General features: G+C 32.5%; 1 protein-coding gene across 1 annotated transcript; it reads right to left on the minus strand.

The window, feature by feature from the left end:
* Window positions 1-5,153: 5,153 nt before the first annotated feature.
* Window positions 5,154-15,357, minus strand: LOC109338762 (condensin complex subunit 1-like). Its single transcript, XM_019576067.1, has 17 exons — window positions 15,117-15,357; window positions 14,560-14,879; window positions 13,509-13,672; window positions 12,246-13,431; window positions 11,906-12,097; window positions 10,478-11,137; window positions 10,167-10,343; window positions 9,735-9,802; window positions 9,418-9,640; window positions 9,234-9,333; window positions 9,018-9,133; window positions 8,880-8,937; window positions 7,986-8,137; window positions 7,711-7,906; window positions 6,370-6,543; window positions 6,207-6,297; window positions 5,154-5,500 (listed from the first exon to the last, which is right to left on the minus strand). The coding sequence occupies exons 1-17, from the start codon at window positions 15,247-15,249 to the stop codon at window positions 5,479-5,481; spliced, it is 4,032 nt and encodes a 1,343-aa protein (XP_019431612.1). The 5' UTR covers window positions 15,250-15,357; the 3' UTR covers window positions 5,154-5,478.
* Window positions 15,358-22,489: the final 7,132 nt, after the last annotated feature.

Here is a 22,489-nt window from a genome sequence, read left to right on the forward strand (position 1 = left end):
TAAAAAAGGGGGAGATTGTGAAGAAGATCTTTGCTCCTAACCTTGACACAGTTTTGGTGAAGACACCAACATCACCAAAAAGAAGAAAATGAAGAATACCTCTAAAGACAATGAAGATTCAAGCTTCAAGATATTCAAGACTTTTAGTTTAAGTCTAAAATAGGTACTTCAATCCTATACTCTTGATTATATAATAATAGTAATGCTCAAACTATTTTGAAAAGAAAATTGAAACACTTTAAAATACTTAAAACAATTTTCAAAAATAGTGTGTAACGCGTTACTTCATCTAAGTAACAGGTTACGAGTGTGAGAAAAACGTTATCCAACTTAAAACTGATCAGAGTAATCCATTACTGTCTTTGAGTAACAGATTACCAGTGTTATTAAAGTGGAGTACCCGATTACTCAACTTGCTGTAATCGATTACTCTAATTCGAAAATAAATGTTCAGTGGACAGAACATTTGGGTAAACGATTACTCAATGTTGTAATCGATTACTGGGAGTTGTTGCATCAGTTTTTCAAATTCAAAGTGAATGAGTTTCAACCCAAAAGAGATGTTTTCATTCCAATCAATTTCTACCCTTTCAAAGAGACATTTTGGCTTATTGGAAAGCCTATATAAAGGCATTGAAACTCACAATCACAACACACAACATATACACAACTCTCATACAAATTTCAAAAGCTCTTACACATATTCTGAAATTATTCTCTGCACTTTTGGCAACAAGTTCTTAAACTTTCAAAGTTGATTTTTCTGAAGTTGCTTAAAGTGAAAGTGTTTCAAGTTTACAAACTTATAAAGAGAATTATTACTAAGTATACAAAAGAATTATTGGATTGCAAGTGATATTATATTTCATACTTGTAAAGGCAATCCAAGCCACTGTTGTAATTCTTCTTTCATTGTAAATAGTTTCTTTAACGGGGTGTGATAAGAAAGGGGATAAAGTTACTTGGAAAGGTTTTTTTCAAGGTGATAAGTATTAGTGAGTGTGTAAGGTACATAGAAGTCTCGGGGTGAGATATTGTAATTACAACTCATAATATTTAGTAGAAAATCTCTTGTGCTGCAAGACTACTAGACGTAGCCTTCGGTGGACAAGAAGGTGAATCAAAATAAAAATCCTTGTGTATTCTCTTCTCTATTATCTCTTTGATTTTACTTATTAATTTTCTGCATATATTTTCCGCTGCACTTTAACTCTTGATTTTTGAGAAAAAATGGACATTATTTTAAGTCAACTAATTCACCCCCCTCTTAGTTGCAATCTCAGTCTTACACTTTTGCCTTCTCACTATTTTTTTATCTTCTTCTCATAACAACTTCTACCAAATTCGAACTTATTATTTCTCTAATCAATGATGCTTTCGACAAAAGAGATGTTATTATTTTATACATAGTTGAATTGAAACACATACAAACATTGATAAGTTACTAACCATAGGACGGGTCGAGTCATACTTGTTATATACCTGATCCTAAATATTATCTGAGTCTAATTGGAGTACTATGATCTCTAGCCTATTCTAGCTTGGTGGTAGAGTACAAGAGTGAGTGATCTAGTTTTTGATAGTCCTTTTAGAGAGTGATACATCAAAATTGAAGTCTTAAAGACTTACAAGAGATATGTGATTTCGGGTATACACTAAGGACAAAGATCTATTGTCCTAACTATGTATGAAACCATGTCTTGTACTAATGATATTGAAGTAAATATAGAATAGATAATGAAAATTTAATTTTTTTTAAATTAACATGACTTGTTTTCATTGATCTGTGACATAGTTTGGGACACAGATTGGGACATCGGATCTTTGTGCATACCCTAAAGGGAACAAATTTTATGGTGGGGAGGGAACATGGATCTTTTGTCCTAAATGGGCTCTCTCTCCATGTCCCCATTCAAAAGAATCGCACCAAATAATATAAAATATTACTTTGTGTGTTTATTACTTTCATTTATCAATTAAATGATACATTTTGATTAGTCTAGGACACCATTGGGGATACCAAAAGGGACAACAAATCTTCATACGTGGAGAGGATGTACATCAGATGGCATCATGCATGTACAATACTATTAGATAGTTAATCTTAATTGGTTGATCATGTATGCAATGATGAGAATCTAGGATATCCTTTGACCGAAGGTCTTGATAAAGATAAACTCCAAAATAATTAAAAAACTAATAGGGTTATTGTCCTTAGAATGATGAATAAGTTTTGATAGTAATCTGATCTAATTGATTGGACATCATAAGAAATAGGTTCAATGGGTAATACAAGTCATGAAATGATATGAGATGAACATGCTCCATAAGAAGCATGATTCCTAGAGTAATAAGATGTTGAGTTAATAGAAACTCTTAATAAGATCTCTACTAGAGGGTGAGTTAATAGAAACTCTTACTGAGATCAATATTGTAATTGGAGTGGAATACCTAGGCTACAAGGGTACTCTTGATAGACTCACCTATGTGAATGTGGAAGTTGAAGTTGTTTCCTATGAAATTTTTGAACATAAATGTCTAAAGAGTTCATTATATTGAGATATAAGTGCATGACCTTTTTATGACGAGATTTACATAATACACTATTAAAAATGTTATGGAATTAGATTTTTGAGATATAATTCAATATTACAAGTCACTTTAGTAGAATCTGGATCTTATTTATTTTTCAGGTTTAAGTTATAAGACACATATGTTTATGCACAATCTTATAAAATCTATTGCTACTCTTTCTTTTTTCATTTTGCATTATTTTTTTTAATTTTAAGAGAGGGAGTTAGTTGTTTAAAGTGTGAAATGAAAAAAGAGAAGTCTTACATTGAACAGAGGAAACACTCGAAAAATATTTAAAAACATATGTTAATACACATCAGTAAGTCCTCATATATCAGTACGCAGTGGCGGATCTTGAACAAAATTTTAGAGGGGACAATAATATTTAATTACAATTAATTAAATAAATAGAAAAAATTTCAAATTTAAATGGCTAACGATACCAAAAATAAAATATTGCCATTGACATATTAACCTAATCTTATTGCTCATTGAAAGTCACACGATAGAAATTTTGGACAATATATATATATATATATTACTAATGCATACATAATCTTTTTCATCAAGTGTAAAATCATTATGAAGTCATATTATTATGAGCAGCCATCAACATCTAAATATGCAAGTGAACTTGATTCATTATATATAATTTTTTGAATGACTACACAAGTTGCACTATATTTATTTATCTAGCCACAAATTAAAGAAATATATGAGTTCTCACTAGTATCTCGATAAAGACATCATTTGGGTATAGGTAAAAAAATATATATCTGCTCCAAAAAGTTTGTATTTCTATGTGTCACATTTTATAATTTGAAAGTTTAATAATGAAATATCTTTTTAGCCAAACGTACTAAGTGACACATGAAATAACACATTCTGTAGGACAACAAATATATTTCAGTAGAGTAAAAAATAAAAAAAATATTTTAATAAAAATTAAAAAATCCAGGGGGACAGATGCCCACCTGTCCCTTCCATGCTCAGCCCCTGTCATTACATGTGTGACACATTTTTTTTTAACATTGGGCACATGCTAGTGTATGTCCCGCATACACCAGCACACTATCCGCATATGTCAGCTCAGCTTGTGATTCGTTTAGCTGTTCATTTTTATAATGGATGCTATCCATGCCATTGTTTTTTCGACCGTTTCGGATTTCAAGCATATAAATAGAGCCTTTTAACTCTGCAAATTGTATCTGTTGAGACACAATCCCTTAGTTTTCTTTCTCTCCTTTTTTTCTCTACTAAAGCATTTTTGGCATCTTAAAGAGAATACCACAAAACATAATGATCTAGTCCAATACTCAACCATTATTTTTCTAGAGCCGTTTATTATTATTATTTTTTATTTCTTTCTTTCGAATAGTTGAGATTGTACCAATGTATCAACGGAAGTGTACCAGGGAGAATGAAAACACAACACATAACGTCCAAGTGTAAGCAATAACAGGGATTTGATAATGTTTTTCCCGTCCAATATTGGATGGATGGGTTAAAGGGTATTGAAGTAAATTTAATTGTTGAGTTAGACAAAAACAGAATATCTGGTGTCCCAAAATTTAATATATATTAACTTTAAATTTTCTTATCAGTGAGAATGAATGACATATGAAGTGATTCAAATCACAAAAAAAAAAACATATATAACACAATTTGTCTCAAAAAGAACCAAGGACAAAATTAAGTGGGGATTTAAACTTAGGGTTAGTTTGGGAGTTGGAGTTTGGAGGGGAAGGAACGGAAAGGGAAGGCTTGGGAGCCATGAAATACACTCGGGAGATGACTCCAAGCCTTCCATTTCCATTCCTTCCCCTCCAAAATCCAACTCTCAAACTAATCCTTAGGGACTAAATTAATGAAGATATTATGTTTGGAGGACCAAAACAATGTTTACTCTCTGTTAATGAAATCACACACGGTTTTATTGATGAGTTTGCTCCCTCTGTTTCTACTTTCTCATCTTACTCAAATCTCCAGGAAATCAAAGTTGGATCTTGGTCAATTAAGTTACTGACAATCAATATTTTATCAAGGCCTAAACTATTAATTATGAAACGAGGGATTTTCCCATTAAAAAAATTGTGTACTACATAAATCATAAATTAGAATAACAAATAGAGTGTGTACATATTCATTTTACTATTAAGGTTTTATTTCAAAAAGACTTATTTTCAACATTTATCAAAATACTAACAAAAAGCACACTTGAATTATAAAACATACTTTGATTATCCCCAATGAAAAAAACTTAGTACAAAGACATATCCAACATATTATATTTGAAGACAAATATATATATATATATATGTTTCTTTATATTATAATTTTTTATTAAATTTTCATTAGAATGAAACTTTTAATATGTTGTCAAGAGTTTTCTTATTGTTTCTATATATATATATATTCAGACAAGTGTTTTCCATTCCCAAGAACTAGCACTCAACTAATACACACTTAAGAAACAAATATCTTTAAGCGTGCAAATAAGATGCCATATCCATACACACAGCACAACAAATCAAAATGATAGTTGCCACTACCAGAGTTCGTTGATGGAAAACACATGTAAATGATGATCTCCCAAGTCTCATTTCCCAGATTCTTTTGAATTTTTATAGAAGTACAACATTTTTTTATTCACATCTATTTTAAGGGTCCACATAATGCAAGGGAATAAAATAGTATAAAGGGAATACAATAGTATAAATATCACTCAATTTTCGTTGTGCTAAGAAGGCTACAACATAATTTTAATTTTTAACAGCACGTGTACAAACATTTACAACTTAACCTAACTTGTTGGCAACTGTTGAAATCTTCCATATTCCGTTGTGCTAATGTAGGCATTGTATAAATAACCATGAAAAATATCACGTCAAAATGGCAGTCTATCTATTCATCCAAAGGCGTATACCTGCATGCATGAGGATACCAAGTAAATGAATCACCAAAAATCATCAAATATTTTATATTCAATTCAAGTACAGTGAAACTCCTAACTAACTCTATCTTTTTCTGAAATTTATGAGACCTTTATATAGGGCTTTAAAACAAGCCGAGTCGAACTTAGGCTTAGCTTAGTGAGTTTGATATGAGCTATTTTTCCAACTCGACTTAATTTGAGTTTGGGAGTTGTTCGATCCGATTCGTCAACTCAAATTACTTTAGATAGTTAAGAGTTTACAATCTGTTTTAGCTCCATTTATTAGCTCAATTGGTATCAATACGCTGGAAAGCTCTTTAATATTGTTTTTCCTCAAAATAAAGTATAGATAATCAAAGATAACTAACAAGACCAACATACAACCATTGTCAGACAAATTTGTTTGCTTCAAACGCTGGAGTATTTGTAAAAATAACCAGTCCATCCACACAAATATTTTGATTGCTTTTAAAATCCAATTAAACTGAACCTAGTATTAAGCTCAAGCATGCTCCACACTTATCAGTTTTCCCACCATGCACTATCATGAGGTAAACCATTTTACTCTATTTACTATCGATATTTTTTCCATTTACAGAACATGGACAAAATGCAAGATCAGAATGTGAGTATCTAATCATACAAATGCATACCAAATGTTGTATTGATCCATAACCTTGCAGTTAAAGAGGTATACCTCCTTGTACGAACAGTCCTTAGTTTAGTGACAGAGATATCACGCTTTCCGTCTTTCATACTGCTTTTCTTAGCTCTGGATCGTTGGACTCCTATAATTCGCAGCCTCTTGTTAGTTGTAACATTAAAATCAACTGGATTTATAAAGCCACGTTTACACTAACCTCTCGTGTTAACCATGGATGACTCGACTTCAGTTTCCCCGAGATTTGCCTCTGTTAACTCATTCGAAACACCAGAACATTCTTCTAACACATGAAGATTAGATTTCGATTTATCATTTAAAGACAAAGTTATCTCTTCAGTGCAAGCATCAACAACTTCACCATCTGTTTCATCTGCAAAAAAACTCGACAATCAGCTAAAACAATTAACCATTAAAATCACAAGCAGCTTCATGAGGAAAAAATGGCTGAACATCAAATTTTTTTCTGAACAGAAAGGTGTTTATCCATTAAACCCATGCAACATATTTACACTTCCATGTCCATCCTCTTTGCCAACTAGTTGGTGCAGATAAATGATTAGCAATAGATTCTTGAAGGCTGGCTTTATTCCATCATTTTGTAAAGATTGATCACATGTAGGACACATAATCATGTGATAAGTTCTGCAAGATCTTGTTTCATATAACATCCGTAGAAATTTGCACACACTAATTTCTATGTAAGAACACATGTATTTGTATATTATTGAACTCCTTTGAGGGAAATGTGACTATGCTAAGAACAACAAGGAAGGGGGAAAAGATCAGTTATTTTCAATAGTAGCAGGGGCACAGTTTTGAACTTTGGATGGGATGGCAAGTACTCTGGCCACACAGAAATTGATTTCTCTTGTACTCCATTCTCGGTTTGTAAAGTCAGAGCCACTGCAGCATACTAGATAATAATATGAGTGTAGAAAAATGCAAATCTTCCTTTGTTTATGGTAATTGTTTCAAGTTAGTCAAATATCAAAATAGTCATACTTAAAATCAAATTAGTAAAGAGTAAAGAAATAGGTGAGAGGATTTTGTGTGACAAATATGACAAACTAAAAATAAAGACTTTAAATATATAAAACAAGATGCACTCATGGAAATAGATTACTATTTGTTGGGAAGTAAGTCCTACAATGCCTGTCTCGTTCTCCTAGGCATGGTTTAAATGCTTGTTGAACTACTTCTCTCATGGCCAATTGGTTTTCATATGGAACCTTAAATGGTATCAAAGTCAGAGCCCAACTTTTTCCAATTGTTATGGGCTAAAAGATTGCCTTTAGTCATGAATCAAAGATAACCATTCACCTAGTCCGGCAGGCTTCTGCAGAGGGGGCATGTTGGGAAGTAAGTCCCACATTGCATGCCTCGTTCTCCTAGGCATTGTTTAAATACCTGTCGGGTTCCTCTTCTCATGGTCTTTTGGTTTTGAGATAGAACCTTAACACTATTCACCGACTATTATGGTCATAAGAAAGCAAGAAAAAAGTAAAAATTATGAACATTATAACGTTTAAATTTTAACCTGAAGCAGTATTAGATTCTTGGTGATCTTCAGAATTTGTAGCGACTGTAAAACCTTTGCTGTCAATCTTCTGTTGATGGATTTGGGCATTTCGAGCAGTAACTTCTTGCTCCTTTTTCTCCATGTGGAACTTATTCAGCTTATCCTCAAACTCCTCAATGCAAGACTTGAGTTCAATTTTTGCAAACTTCTTGCCCTGATTTCGTTTTAAATGACAGAAAACAATCTCAGCCATTTTCACAAGTACTCAAGAATAAAAACATCAATATCAATACCTTGTTTAGTATGGTCCGGAAATGATCCATAACAGAATCCTCTGACAAGGCAAGCTCATATGTCTTAAATAAGTCTATGAGTTTTTTCATCCCTTTTTCAGTAAATGATAGCTGAGAGAGACAATAAGCTATATATTCCCATTGTTTGACATCTGGTGATAAAACAAAGGCACAATTGATCATTATGAGCAATAAACAAAACCCATTGCAGTCACAAGAAAAGAATGGAAGACAATATGCTATTTTAAACATCGTGGTTTAGCAAATTAGCGAATCAAACATGATATTAGAAACTAGTTAGCGCGTCCCATCCAATATATTCTCATAATTGAAAGCAATTTATCAGAATAATGAGTCTCTTAATCATTTACAAGATGTGGCCACAACTGCATTGTGTACAAACACAGTAAAAACTATGAAAGGAAAAAAATGGCTAAGCTTAGACTCATTCTTATTATTGGGATAACTTTAAATGGAATCAACCAGGTTAAAGAGGCTACAGACCAGGAAAAAGAAAAGAAAAGAAATCATGGAATGAATGTTATAAATACTGATGGCATTCTAAAAAGACAAAAGTGTCTATTTCACAACAAAAGATGAAAACAAGAAAATAGAAGAAGCAAATATTGAAAACCTCTATGTACATTCAACAGAGACCAACATGATTATAATTTCTAGCAAACCTGAACAGGGTTCTTGATCTGAAAAAATTGCTATCTATTAGAAATTTAGGATAGAATGACCCTCAAAGATACTATCTCACAAACCACAGGTTTAGACAATTTTAGGCATAAATTTGTGCATCTTTTTCTTTAATGACTGACACACTACACCCAGGTCCCAGGGCCTGCTTATAAAGTGTATTTATATTTTTCAAAGGAAAACAGAAGATACCTGTAACACCACTAAATCTATTACATAACTTCTCTACAAGAGCTTCCATCTGTCTGTCCTGCAGTTCTTAAAGAAACTAATGAGTATGGAAATCAAAATTCTACATAAGAATTTCAACATTATGAGATTAAAATCAACCTTTTTTATGGAAGCAATTAAAAACTGCATGATGTTGCAGAAGGAATCTTTGCTCAGTTTCTGCTTGGATAATTTACTAAGTATATCTGGAAGCAAATTATACACTGGATTGTTTCCTGTTATCATGATCAGAATACAGTATTAAGCAACTGTCTTTAAAGTGTAATATTGATAGTAATATTGTTGATACTTCTATATATAACATAAGTAGAAAACCTTTCTTGGAGAGTTCAAGGAAAAAGAGCTTAGCAAGATTTGAAATTCTCTCATCTTCATCTTCTAATCTTATAGCCATTTCATTAATGAAACCCTTCACCTATCAAGAAGTGATTACATCAATGTCTAAACCACGCCATATTTGAAAAATAAAGAAATAAAGGACAACTTCAGTGGCCTGTACCTTCATCATGTCATTTAGTATGAGATGTGAAAGCACCAGAACAGCATTCTTCCTCACTGATGCACAAGGATCTTTTAGGCGTGCATACATGTTTTCTGTCCACGGTTCTAAAAGATTGGGAAACCGAACTGCTAAATCTCCCAGTGCAATAGTGCAATTAGAACGAACAGTTTCTGAAGGTGCACTATCAACAACAGTGAAAAGGAGTTGGAGATTTGCATCACTGTAACAGTTCACACAGAATACTTTTCATTTTGTTGTGAGGTATAAGTATGAACATGAATAGGAGGGAAGTACAGATTTAACAAAGAACTTACCAAAAATCTGAATCAATAATCATCAATCGAGACAAAGCAAGCATTGCAGATGCCTGTAAATCTGGATACTGAAAAGATGGAAGAAGTTATGTCATTTCAACAAAAACATAATTACTAAATTGCAGGAGCATAGTAGCGCCAGGAACATGATATATGGGGAGGAGATTTTATTTAGTAAGAGTAGTTTAGGGAATACACAAACAAAATACAGCATAAAAAAGAAAAATGGGCAAAAGGGAGAAACAAAAGAAGAGGGTTGCAAACATTTATTAGAATAACTATTTAAAGTATTTTCACTGTTTAAGTTTCTTAATAACTGCTAGTATCCAAATCTAGGAATTCATTTAGTAGAATACAAATGCAAATATGCTACTAAATCATGAACAGAAAATGCAAGACAGGAAGTTTACTGAATGATATCAAGAAAACCACCTTCTGCATTAGCCCAAAATTTCTACAAAGCTTTGACAAAAAGGTTGCACAGATTCCAATCAAATTCTTTTCATTTGACCCGCCGGAAACTATTTCTTTTTCTGCTTTTTCAAACAAAGCATCAAGTGCTGCATCCTCAGAGGCAGCAAAGCCCAACTCTGCATTTATATCACTATCCTGCAGCACATTAATGAGACAAGCTTTACGGAAATATTTGACGGTAAAAAGTCATGATATGAAGCTGCCAACCGATAGTTGAAGCTAACATGGATGACATGACAATAATAAAAATAAATAAACACTGATTATACCTTTTGTGTACCAGTTGATGCTGTGTCATTACTGTCTATACTCTGATTCTCAATCTCCTTCTTCTCTTTCATATTTTTCTGCTTCTGAATTTTACGGGCACATGATTCAATGTATACCAGTTGATTCATGGCAATATGACTTATTAAAAATAAGCACCTGCTAAGTTTTTCTACTTGAACAGTGACAGGGATGCTGCCACTACTAGTGTCATTCTCACTCTGCACATCACCACCGCCTTCATTAAAGACAGAACTGAGAGATTTCTTTATCATGTCAGATGCTATGGTTTCTGGGGTCGGGTGAATAGCATATATGGCAGCTATTGCTTTGTCAGTAGCAGCATACCAAATATTCCCTGGAAGCCCAAAACCAGTGATTAAACTTTGTAAAATAGCAAATATTCGAATACTACTATTAGCCAACAACTTGTTCTTGTCTTCTTCCGACAGCCTCTGGATAGCAAGACATGCTGTCCTTGCTAGCAAGGGATCAACTTTAGCCCAACGACCAAACCCAATATCAATTATGTCCTGTAAGTGTGAACCAAGAACACCAGTTGATGTCTTTGCAACCATGCAAAGGACAGATAAAGCACCACGGCTTTGCTCTGCAGTAGTTCCGCCAACATTGAAGCAAAAGAAATCCCATAATGCTGATATCTGCAAAAGCATAGAGGTGATGAGAAATTCAAACAATAACTAGAAGAAAAAACATGTATTACTGGAAGCAAGAATTTGATTTGATGAGAGAAATATAAGGCAGCTTCTGTGTCAGCATTAACAACTGCAGTCCTACTTCCCAATGTTAAACATGTTCATTTACGAATAGTGTTTATCATCAAATGATATCATTATGCTAGCAGGAAATTAAAGCTAATCTCATCCTAAATCCCAATCATAGTTAAATTGCCAACGCAAATATATTAACCGAGAATGGAAACACAGCCTTCTTTGCATAAAACATTTGAAGAATATAAAATATTAAATATTTATAGAACTCCCAAAAGAACAACTGAACTTTTAGGGTTAGTTTGGGAATTGGATTTTGGAGGAGAAGGAAGGGAAAGGGAAGGCTTGGGAGCCATGAAATACACTTGGGAGATGACTCCCAAGCCTTCCCTTTTCCTTCCTTCCCCTCCAAAATCCAACTCCTAAACTAACCCTTGCTGGATCAATTCATAAATGACAGACATAACTAGGATGTGGTGTTGCTAATCAGTTATGTTTTCACAAATCTAGAATAAACTTTGTATCTCATTACAAAATTCAAGAAATATAATATCTAACTTGAAAATTATCAAACATAGGTATTGGTATAAACCAGAAGAAAGTCTCTTTTTTAGGATAATATATAAAGTTGAAGTTAAATCTAGAGGCATTAAAATAATTTATGCAGCAAACTACTCAAGACAACAAATGAAAACATACTGTGCTGGAAGATATTTCACCCTTAGAGACCAGGGCGCTAACTATAAACTCAAGAGATGCTAGATCTCCTATATTGGAATCAGTAGCAAGACTCAAGAGATTCTTGGCAGTTTCAACTGGGTTTTTCCGGATGAATATTGTATGGAAAGCATTCTCCACAGCTTCGTGGATGGACTTATCCTGGGAAAATACCTACAAATGAGGGTAGATGCAAGAAAGAATTCATTTTAGAAAAAACAAAGATAACATAGAAAAAGTAGATAGCCCAAAGCACAAGGAAGAAATAATCAAATAAGTCCTAACTATCAATGCTTCGGATGTAAAAGGAGAATGGGCTTACCAATGGCAACATCTTTCTAAGACATTCCTCTGAGCCATCAATTTGAAACTGCTTGCACCTCATCAGTAAGAGAATTGTGTTTTCAACGTCAGTAGCAGAAGATGAAGCCATCAATTGGACAAGAGTTGGCATGGAGGCCTCTATGCATTTAGAGAATCTCAATCCAGCCTCAAGCGATGCAACCAAGGCCCTAGTCTGCTCCAAGTTCCCAACATCTGGCAAATTATTGTTCTGCAAATTCGCCTCTTCAGTCTGGGACATGCAAGTATCAGTTAAACTGTCTTCCTGCTCTACTGCAACAGTTTCAGAATTTAAAGTGTCCACTTCACCAACATCATCAAAATTATCGGCAACAGATGGTAGATCATCTGTTACACATTCTGAAGGCACGGCTGGATCAAGTTCTTTTAACTTCTTTTTATACTGATCTAAGGTTGCTTCAAATGAAACTATCCGAAGCTGTGGACCAAATGGGTTGTGCTGCAGCATCATGATTAATAGGTTTAAAGCAGATTTTCTGACCATTGCACTCTTGTCCTCCAATCTTCCAGCAGCAACCTCTGCAACTTCATTCCAAAGACCAATTGAAATAGAGTGTTCTTCACATAATTCAGCCCATACCTGGAGAACTCGACTTCTAGTATAAGCCGAAACATCTCTACAACGTTCAAGCAAAATTTCCATCATGGCTTGCTTAGTACGCAGACGAATGGATTTTGAACTCACTTCACCATCAAAATCCTTAAATGCCTTCGCTATTAGCTTACCCAGAACACCAACAAGAGCATTTCTAATCTTATATGACTCTCCACCAAAGTGAGGAACAAGAATGCCAATGTTGATGGAAACCAATTTTGGAAGCCGATCAGCAAGCTCTACAAGAAAACGTCCAACATTTTCAGCTCCAACTGTATCCTTCACATAATCTTTTGGATTCACCCTTCCAATCTCCCGAACGAGGGATGTGGCCAGGCTCCCATCTGCATACTTCTTCTCAGCACCAACAACTGCATCAGCAATTTGGGTGACAACAAAATCATATTTGTGTATTAGGTGCATAATGGATGCACATGATTGTACCATGTAATGGTACTTCGTAGAGCAGGCACCAATCACACGACAAAGAGCATCTTTTGCATCTGCATCTTTTAAGAGTGTTGCATTCTCAAACATAGACAATGCATTTCTACAAAAATTAAATGTCAATCAGAAGGTCTCAACTTGACATGTAGTATACAAACCTGAAAAAGACAAATCACTCACTTTGTAATGAAAGATAAATAACTTTCATCTGGGTCTGATGAACCAAAGAGCAATCCAAGGTTGATCTCCAAAGAGTTGGCAATAAGATTTAGTATCCGAGCTCTTTGTGGCTCCCAATTCCATGAATTCACAGGTTGTTTCTTCCTAGTATTTGCTGCCACAACCTAAAACCAATGCTAAAAATGGTTTTAGTGAAATGGTTTTTAGACATGGCAATACAAAAATTACATAACTTACAATTTTATATTACCTGTAGAGTAAATATCCTCCAAATACATCCCTCATTAAAAAATTAAAATACGCAGTTTTCAATTTAGTTAAGAAGAATCTAAGTGTCGGTCAAAAATAATATTTGAAAGCGACTAATGTGATTGGAAAGTTTACCCTGAAAGTGACTATTTAAACTAGCATTATACATTCTTAAGAACATGGTAGAGATTTCTAATCTTTCAGGGATGAAAGTGAGGATCACTTTTTTGAATTTGGCTAATATTTACTCTTACCTTTGAAACAGTTATATTTTGTCATGAAAATGGTTTACCGCAAACTCAGTCTATTGCAACAGAACAACCTAATTGAAGAAGCACTACATACATACATAGGCAAAAAGCATCATTAATTCAAAGGGAAATCACCCTATTACACCAGTAACTCTTAAAATTAAGTTAGTTACACACGACACAATTCTAATTCAAAAAATTAAATCATTTCCCTTGCTCTTAACTTTGTAAGAGGTGTAAATGTAATAATGATAACATAACAAACTCCAAGTGGTAATTGCAATGATAACATAAGTCTCGACAAAGGACGATATAATTTGTCAAACAAAAAGGTTACCAAGTGCAATTAAGTTAAACCTAAGGGCCAGTTGGCCATTTGGGTGGGGAAGCAATGCAAAGGAAGGGAAAGAGAATGGTTCAAAGTCTTATCACAAGTGTATTTCATGACTCTGAAGTCTAACATTTTCATTCATTCCACTCCAAAACCCAACTCGCAAACAAAAGCTAAAGAATTTGCGGCAATTTATCCTGAAAATAAAGAAATACGGTACCTTTGAAGCATTGTTGGAACTAGTGTTGGACTCTTCAGCAAGAACAATGTGAATCAGAAAGAATGTGTATATTTTAAAAGCATTACGATGAGAAGCCACGCGATCCAGCACTGGAACCTCATCATCATTATGTGAAACCCTTGAGAGCGAATCGACATTTGGGAGAAGCACAGAGAGATTTGAACGGAGGCTTTCAACGAGGTTCAGTTTACAAGTCCGAGGGAGATTAACGTAACCCTTAATTAACGAGCACACGCGATCGAACACGTCTTGTTCCTCAACACAGAATAGTTCTTTATCAGAAAGATCAAAAGACACACCTGTTTAAAAATAATAATGATAATTCAATTCTGAAATGGTTTTGACCTTTTTTTGGGAATTGAAATTGAGAGATGGAAAATTTAAGAATCATTTGCGGGTTGAGTTTTGGAGGGGAATGAAGGAAAATGGAAGGCTTGAGAGACATACAATATAGTGATGAAATGACTGAAGTCTTTCATTTCTCTTCATTCCTCTCTAAAACTCAAGTCGCAAATAGACCCTAAGAAAAAGGTGACCTTTGACGAGTTCTTCGATTTGGGAGGGCTGAAGGGAAGAGATATCGAGAGGGTTTTGGACGAAGAGACGGTTATCTTCATGATCTTGGTCGAGGTCTTGAAGATGGCGAGGGAAGACGAAGTGTGGAGCCATGAAAGGGGAGAAGGAAGAGAAAGTGAGTGAAGTTTTCTCTTCTCTGAGTTGTGAAGTTTTAAATTTCAAATGAAAGTGTTTGCGGCATAAAGAGCGGGAATAAGCTCCTTTGAAGCGAATAAAGGTATACCAGTTTGGTCAGATGATCAGGTTGCCACTTGAAAAAATGATGACAAAAATAATTATTGAAGATAATGTTAAATTGAGAGTGGAAATAAAGCAATAATTATTGAAGATAGTGTTAAATTGAGAGTGGAAATAAAGCAATAATTGTTGATGTGTAACCACAAATTTTGAAGGATTAGTTGCTTACTGGAAAAGGTGAGAAATATCATTGTTAGTATCTAAAAATAAGTGTTTTAGTTTAGGTTTCATGTATAATTTGAATGACATCTTTTGTTCCAAAAAATGTGTCATTTCATGTGTCATTTGTGGTGATTCCTTGAAAATAATATATTTAAGTTAAAAATTTAATAATTAAGTATTTTTCTAACCAATCACAACAAGTACCACATAGAATTGTACACTTTATAAGACAGAAGATATGCTCTCAATTAAGAGTATCATTTTATTAGCTTATAAAAAAAGAACTAATTCATTCTAAATATGTGATTATTCCACCTAATAAACATTACTCTCATAAATCAAATTAGCTCACATTTGGGAAAGGTTTGATATAAAATGTCTCTATTTTTGGTTTATTAGTTTTTTATAAAAAAATCTTGAATGGGTAATGTTAGCTTTTAAATCCAGAAAAAAGAAATAAAATTTCACATCCTTACGTTGATCTTTCTTCATTATAATTTATATACAAACTAATGTGTTTCAATCCATATTCTTATTTTAAGTTTTTAATATTAAAATACTTCTGAAAGATGTACAATTATAATTTTTTAGTATTATTAAGGATATTTTTTCACCTTTTTAATAATGAACTAATCCCTTTTGGACAATTATCGCTTCCAGGAATTGTACATTTGACTTTTTGATATCTTGAAGATCTAGTAAGGACCTTACACTACTAGATGCAAATGCATGATTGATATGTACAATTATAATTTATAAAAGCTAAAAAAATAACTAAATATAAATTGTTCATTTTGGTGTTTTGTCTCTACCTACCGTATAGATCGTGCTGAGATATTTAAGCCTTATAAAGGAGACAAAATAATAAGGTATTATTAACTAATAAAAAGGTGATAAAATAAAATATAAATTATATTTTAAGATTTTTCTAACTGTTTTGTTTTTTCTTTATTCATTGGATATGCAAGTCCTTCCTATATATTCATTTTAGCAATCCTTTAGTTTGACTTCTATTGAAACTGAATTTGTTGACGTCGTAAAGGGCAATCTCTATTCCAAAGGAAAAGAATGTGAGTACCTTAAACAATGTTTTAAAAAAAACATAAACTGGATTAAAAAGAACAATCTAATATTATTTCTCAACCCAATTTATTATGATAACTCAAATCAGATATATGACAATTTTTCCATACCCATCGCCACTAATTGTAGGAAATTTAATTACAACAAAAAATACAGAAAATAGAATAAGTTACAAAAAGCAACCACACAACAAAGGGGAAGTACTGAATTAGCATATTTTAGTAACACCCTTACAAAAATACAATGATTTGCTTGTGCCTTGATTTAAATTTTCATGATTTGAATAATAATGCTAAAAGCCTAAAACATTAAGATGATGTCTTTTCTCATGGATATCCAATAACTTTTTAAAAGAGATTATCATGATAATTGCAACTTCAACTTTAGTGGGATAACATAAGTTTAAATGTGAATTTTATGATAGAGAATATAGCAACATATGTCAATTAGATGAGAAATTTAATACAACTACTTTCAGTTTACCACCAAATTTCATAGTCAAATATAGTGTGTAAACAGTTTGAGGAAATGTATCTTGAACAACTAGTAGGATATCCGTACGTTTGCATAGGTAGTAATGTATATTGGGTGAATTTAATTAAAGAGTGATAATATAACTTGTTAGTAAAAATATTATTGAAGATTACTTTATAAAAGACGACTTCTATGTATTTAATTGTTGATGTAGAGATGTTGAGTAATGAAATGATATTGAACATGTTATCTTAAAAATAAAGAAAATTTGTTATGGAGAAAAGTTTGGAACATAATGTAAAATAAGTTGTAGAACACATGTTATAGATTTTGGAAGACTTCTTTATAAACCACATTTGTTATGGTTTACTATTCTTGTCATGTATCAACCCATTTTTGCTTTGAACTCTTGAAATAGCTATGCACTATTGACCATGATTGAAAAATGGTCTAGGTAAATACAATCTCACACTTTCTAATGATTGACCTTGGGGTTTATTGATTATCATAGCATACGAAACAATTATAGGGAATTGTCACCATGGAAATTGGGATGAAGACATTGACAACTGAGGAATATATATTATATTTCCAATATTTTTTTCTAAACATGATCTTCGCTTCATGTACATATTTGTCATCTTAGTAACCATCAACCTTGTACCATTACATAATCCTTCAGACTGATCTAAATTCCTTAATACCATTATCAGAGTTTTGACTTTCAACTTAATCATAAGATTTGGAAATCCAGATGTTGCAAGTGAATTTAGAATTTCAGGAGTTAGTATATTGAATGTTTAACTTTCATTAGCATCAGACATATCAACTGAATCTAAACTCATGTATTCATTTTCTTTACCTATAAATATAGAAGAGAATATTTATTAATATCACTATAATAAATCTATTATGTTTAAGATAATGACTATTTAAAGAGAACTAAATAAAATTTACTTGGAATTTTACTCTATACATACCTATTGATTTGATCAACAATCTCAATTATTAATGCAAGTATTGTTCTATATTAAAGAAATTGTTTATCCTTGTAATGATATTGTAAGTTTGGGTGGGTGTTAGATACCATGACATTAATTGAGTTATCATAATATAGAATTAGAAGTTCTTCTGGAATATCAACTTTAGCACAACTATCATTAGGCTTAGATAATTTTCCATCTCATCTTTAGTATCCATTCAAAGAATTGCCTTTGTTGCATTGTCATGATTTTGTAGACACATGTTCTTTGTAAGAGTTAGAACTATACATTGATGCCAAATATAAGATGCATTAGTTGTTGTATGCACAATACGTCAACCTCTTGGAACCATCGGTAAGATTTGTCTAAAATCACCTCTAAATACTACAACATTTCCTCCAAACAAAATTGAGTCATTTGTTGTTGTACCCATTATGTCTCCAAGACTTTTATCAAGTGCCTCAAAGCAAAACTTTTGTGTCATTGGAGCTTCATCCCATATAATTAACTTTTTATGTTTCAATATGTCTGCAAGTTCAGACCCTTGATGAATGTTGCAAACATAGTTGTTAAAAGTTGGGACATGCATTTTGAATTTAGAGTGTGTTGTTCTATACTCAGGTAATAATAAAGAAGCTATATCACTTGAAGCTACAATTAATACAATATACTTTTGAGATCTCAATGCAACAGTTAGAGTTCACCACATATGTATTTTTCCAATTCCTCCATAACCATATAAGAAAAACATGTGACCATGTTGATGGTTAACAACTTGCATGATAATGTGAAATATCTTACATTTGTTCTTGATAAGTGCCAAAAATACCTAATTTTCATAGACTTTTCATAACACTTATCCTTTGAAAAAATGTGAAAACCAACTTAATTCAACACTTTTAAATAAATTTTGTGTGTTTGAATAATATAATTTTTTATCACCTCTTGTCCAAGTTGTCTTTGAATTTTGTAGTAAAATGGATCAAAAAGAATTAATCTAAAGATAGCCAATAATTCATGTTAAGTCACAAGCCAAAAGCTCAAAAAGAATTGCTCAAAACAAACAAGTTAAGCATGGCATGCTATGTGCTTAGCTTATAACCAAAAAGATGACTTAGACTTGAAGAAAGGTACCTTACCTTATCTTGAAAAAACCCAAGCTATGTATGCCAAGCAAAATGCACAACTCAAAAGCTTACCTAGACTTGAAGAAATCATGCTAAAAGTGTCAAGTAACCAACCAAAATTAACTCAAAAACCATGAGACAAAGATTGTTTCGACTTGAAGAAAGGTAGGTTCCTTCACCATGAAGAAATGGACATCCAGACGTGGGCAATAAGGGCCAGGCACCCAAGCAGGTCAACAAAACTTAGCCATGAAGAAAGCTTGGCCAAATCATCAAGCAACTTGCCTACTCTTTACTTGAAGGCCAAGCACATGACCTCATGCATGACCTATGCTCAGAACAGCCAAGTAGGAGGTGTCAACATGCATGTAATCTATCCCATAATAGTTTATCCAAGCTAGTAGACCAAGGTGTGATAAGTTACTAACCTACCAGCTTTGGGTGTGCCAAACCGCCTGGTCAGTCGCTAAGTGGCCAGAAAGGGGGCCAGGCGCCCCTCAACTTGCCTATAAAAGGAGGAGGCATTTCACCACTTTTATATATTGCACATACATTGTAAATTCATTGTAAGTTCTTCTTCTTTCCATTTCGATTCTCTATTATTTTAGGTTGTTCTTAGGTGTTTAGTTCATAGAAATTCAGAAGGAATGAAGTTGACAAATGAGGTGCAAAACCATGATTTTGTAACCTCATTTGGAACCAAAAGCATCTAATCTTTGGATGGATGGTTAATACTCCAAAAAGTTGGACTATGGTGTAAGTTCTTGTATTTTTATCTTTGTTCTTCATTTATACAAGTTATTATTTTGGTTATATTGATTCTTTAAAAAGTTCTTACTGCGGTTTTAGATTAGTCACCTAAAACTTTATTTCAAGATCCAAAACATGCTTCTTCTTAAAGTGTTGACAAGTGAACTAAAAAATATAACCTACCCCTTAGTTCACTTGCCATATCAAAACATCTATTTTAAGCAACTTATATTCAAGGCTAAGCAATGTTAACGAAGCCTGAAGGTCGGATGTGACAACCTACTCCAACGAGTGACAATTAACTATTGTTTACTATATTAGGCAAGGTTTGAAACTCACATTTTCCATGTTAGGACACTAGATGGAAGGTTAAGACATGGTGTATGGTTTAACCAAAGTATAACACATAACTTGCATAAATTCTTATGTTGATATTGTTCAAGAAATTATTCCATCATTATAACTATATTCTTCTCTTGAATTTGTATATGCTTAGTTTCTTTACTTTTCATGTTTATTACTTCATAAAAACACTAAAACAACTTTAATTTTTTACTTCTTACTTTTGATAAAAGATACAAAGTATGAGTATATTTCTGTTAGGCAATTCTTTGTGGTTCGACATAAACCTATATTATACTACAATTGAATCTTGAAAGAGATGCAAGTGTAAAATAGTAAAATGTTAAACTTATAAATTTTATTTGTTGACAAAGAATTCCTAAAAACATAAGTTCAAATCAATTCATGGTTTGTAACTTTGTGCATAGGAATAACATACAAAAGTGCAATTCAATCAATGGATTGTTACTTAACACTAAAAGAGTGATGAATAATAAATCTAACCACTAATATTTATTTTCTATCATTTATTTTTCACAACTAACATTTACTTTCTGTCATTTATTTTCCGCAACTAATATTTACTTTCTGTCATTTACTTTTCCGCAACTAGCAATTTATTTATTGATTTATTCTTTTATTCTTTATACCAACCCTTTGAAATAAGTGGTATGGTTAACTTCTTACTTTATTCTTTTGTTCTTTTTATTATTCTTTGATATCAACATTTCGTAAGAAATGAGATGGTTAACTTAATAACATGAGACCAACCTTTATGGTATGGTTAAAAGGAACCCGAAAAGAGAGTAAATAAATAAAGTCACTAATTAAATAAATTTTTCATCACTCATCACTCTAAAATAAATAAATAAACTTGCAATTGGGAAAACTCTCTCAACAAAGTAACACATTTGTTGTTGAGGGGGGAATTCTTGGTGAAAAATCTTCTTTCAACAATTCTTCTGCATAATATGAAGTGTATATGTAAACATTCATTTTATGAGTAGATATAGATTAATTAAAAATAAGAATTAAATACGTAAATATTTAAGAAAATGGAATTACATGTGAAAGACTTGAAAAGAATATTGAAATTTTTCTTTAATTCATCTGTATCATGGTTAAGTTCTTCATATATTAGTTTGCTGCCTAATTGACTTGTTATGTATCCATTTGGATATGACATCGAAGGTTGGTCTTTTGAAACTTCTTTGATTTCCTTCAAGTAGTTTTTCAATCTCCAATAAAGTTAAATTTTGTAGTTGTTCATTGGTAAGCACCAACCATAAAAAATGTAAAAAAAATCTTATAAGATATAATATATTTACACTGAAGAGAATTTTAATTATAAATTGTAATGTGATTGTAAAGAATTTTAATTATAAGATATAATATATTTGATTGTAAAGAATTCTATCAGATAACCGTTGTCATGTTTCATCCTAAACATGCTTTGGTCTATTCATAGATATTGATAAGAGCATTGTGTAAAATAATTTCCTCAAGAGTATCCAGAACCCCAATCCTTTGATTCTCTTAAAGTTTTAATATATTTTCTATCATCCTTAAGTAAACCCATAGCAAAACATGCACCCCTGAATGTTGAATATTGAACATTTGAAACAGTTGTAATGTCTTTACAACATGTTGGTCCTTTTATCATAGTCAGCATCTTCCTAAGATAATACAGCTCACAGTGCAGAGAGAAATCCAAATTAGTCTACCTATTGTATAACCTAATTTTCTTGGTTTCCAACACCAAGTTTTCTTGACATAAACAAATTTGGACACATATTGAGCATAACCCAAAGTTCTACCTTATGGATATTGTATATTAGCTTCCATCGAGGATGTGAATATAGATTCTGATACTATTGGTCTTGAAAGAACATTGTCAATGTCCTCATGATCATTAAAGTATATTGATTATTCTCTTGGAAGATGAAAGTACAATCGTTTGACTGTAGGTTGTCTCCCATGAATTGGAAATTTAAAAATTTACCAGCATGCTTCTGATGGTGATATATATCTACATTCAAGATATTGTTTAACCTCATCAATGTTTCCTCGAGTTTGTGATCCACCATTTTCTGTTGGTTCAATAACAGTTGTGATCATATCATAGCATTTGTTTATATACTTGAATAAGTACTTAACTGAAGTATTTTGGTTATA

This window comes from Lupinus angustifolius, unplaced genomic scaffold, assembly GCF_001865875.1.
Source record: "Lupinus angustifolius cultivar Tanjil unplaced genomic scaffold, LupAngTanjil_v1.0 Scaffold_41_2, whole genome shotgun sequence".
Classification (NCBI taxonomy): Eukaryota; Viridiplantae; Streptophyta; class Magnoliopsida; order Fabales; family Fabaceae; genus Lupinus; species Lupinus angustifolius.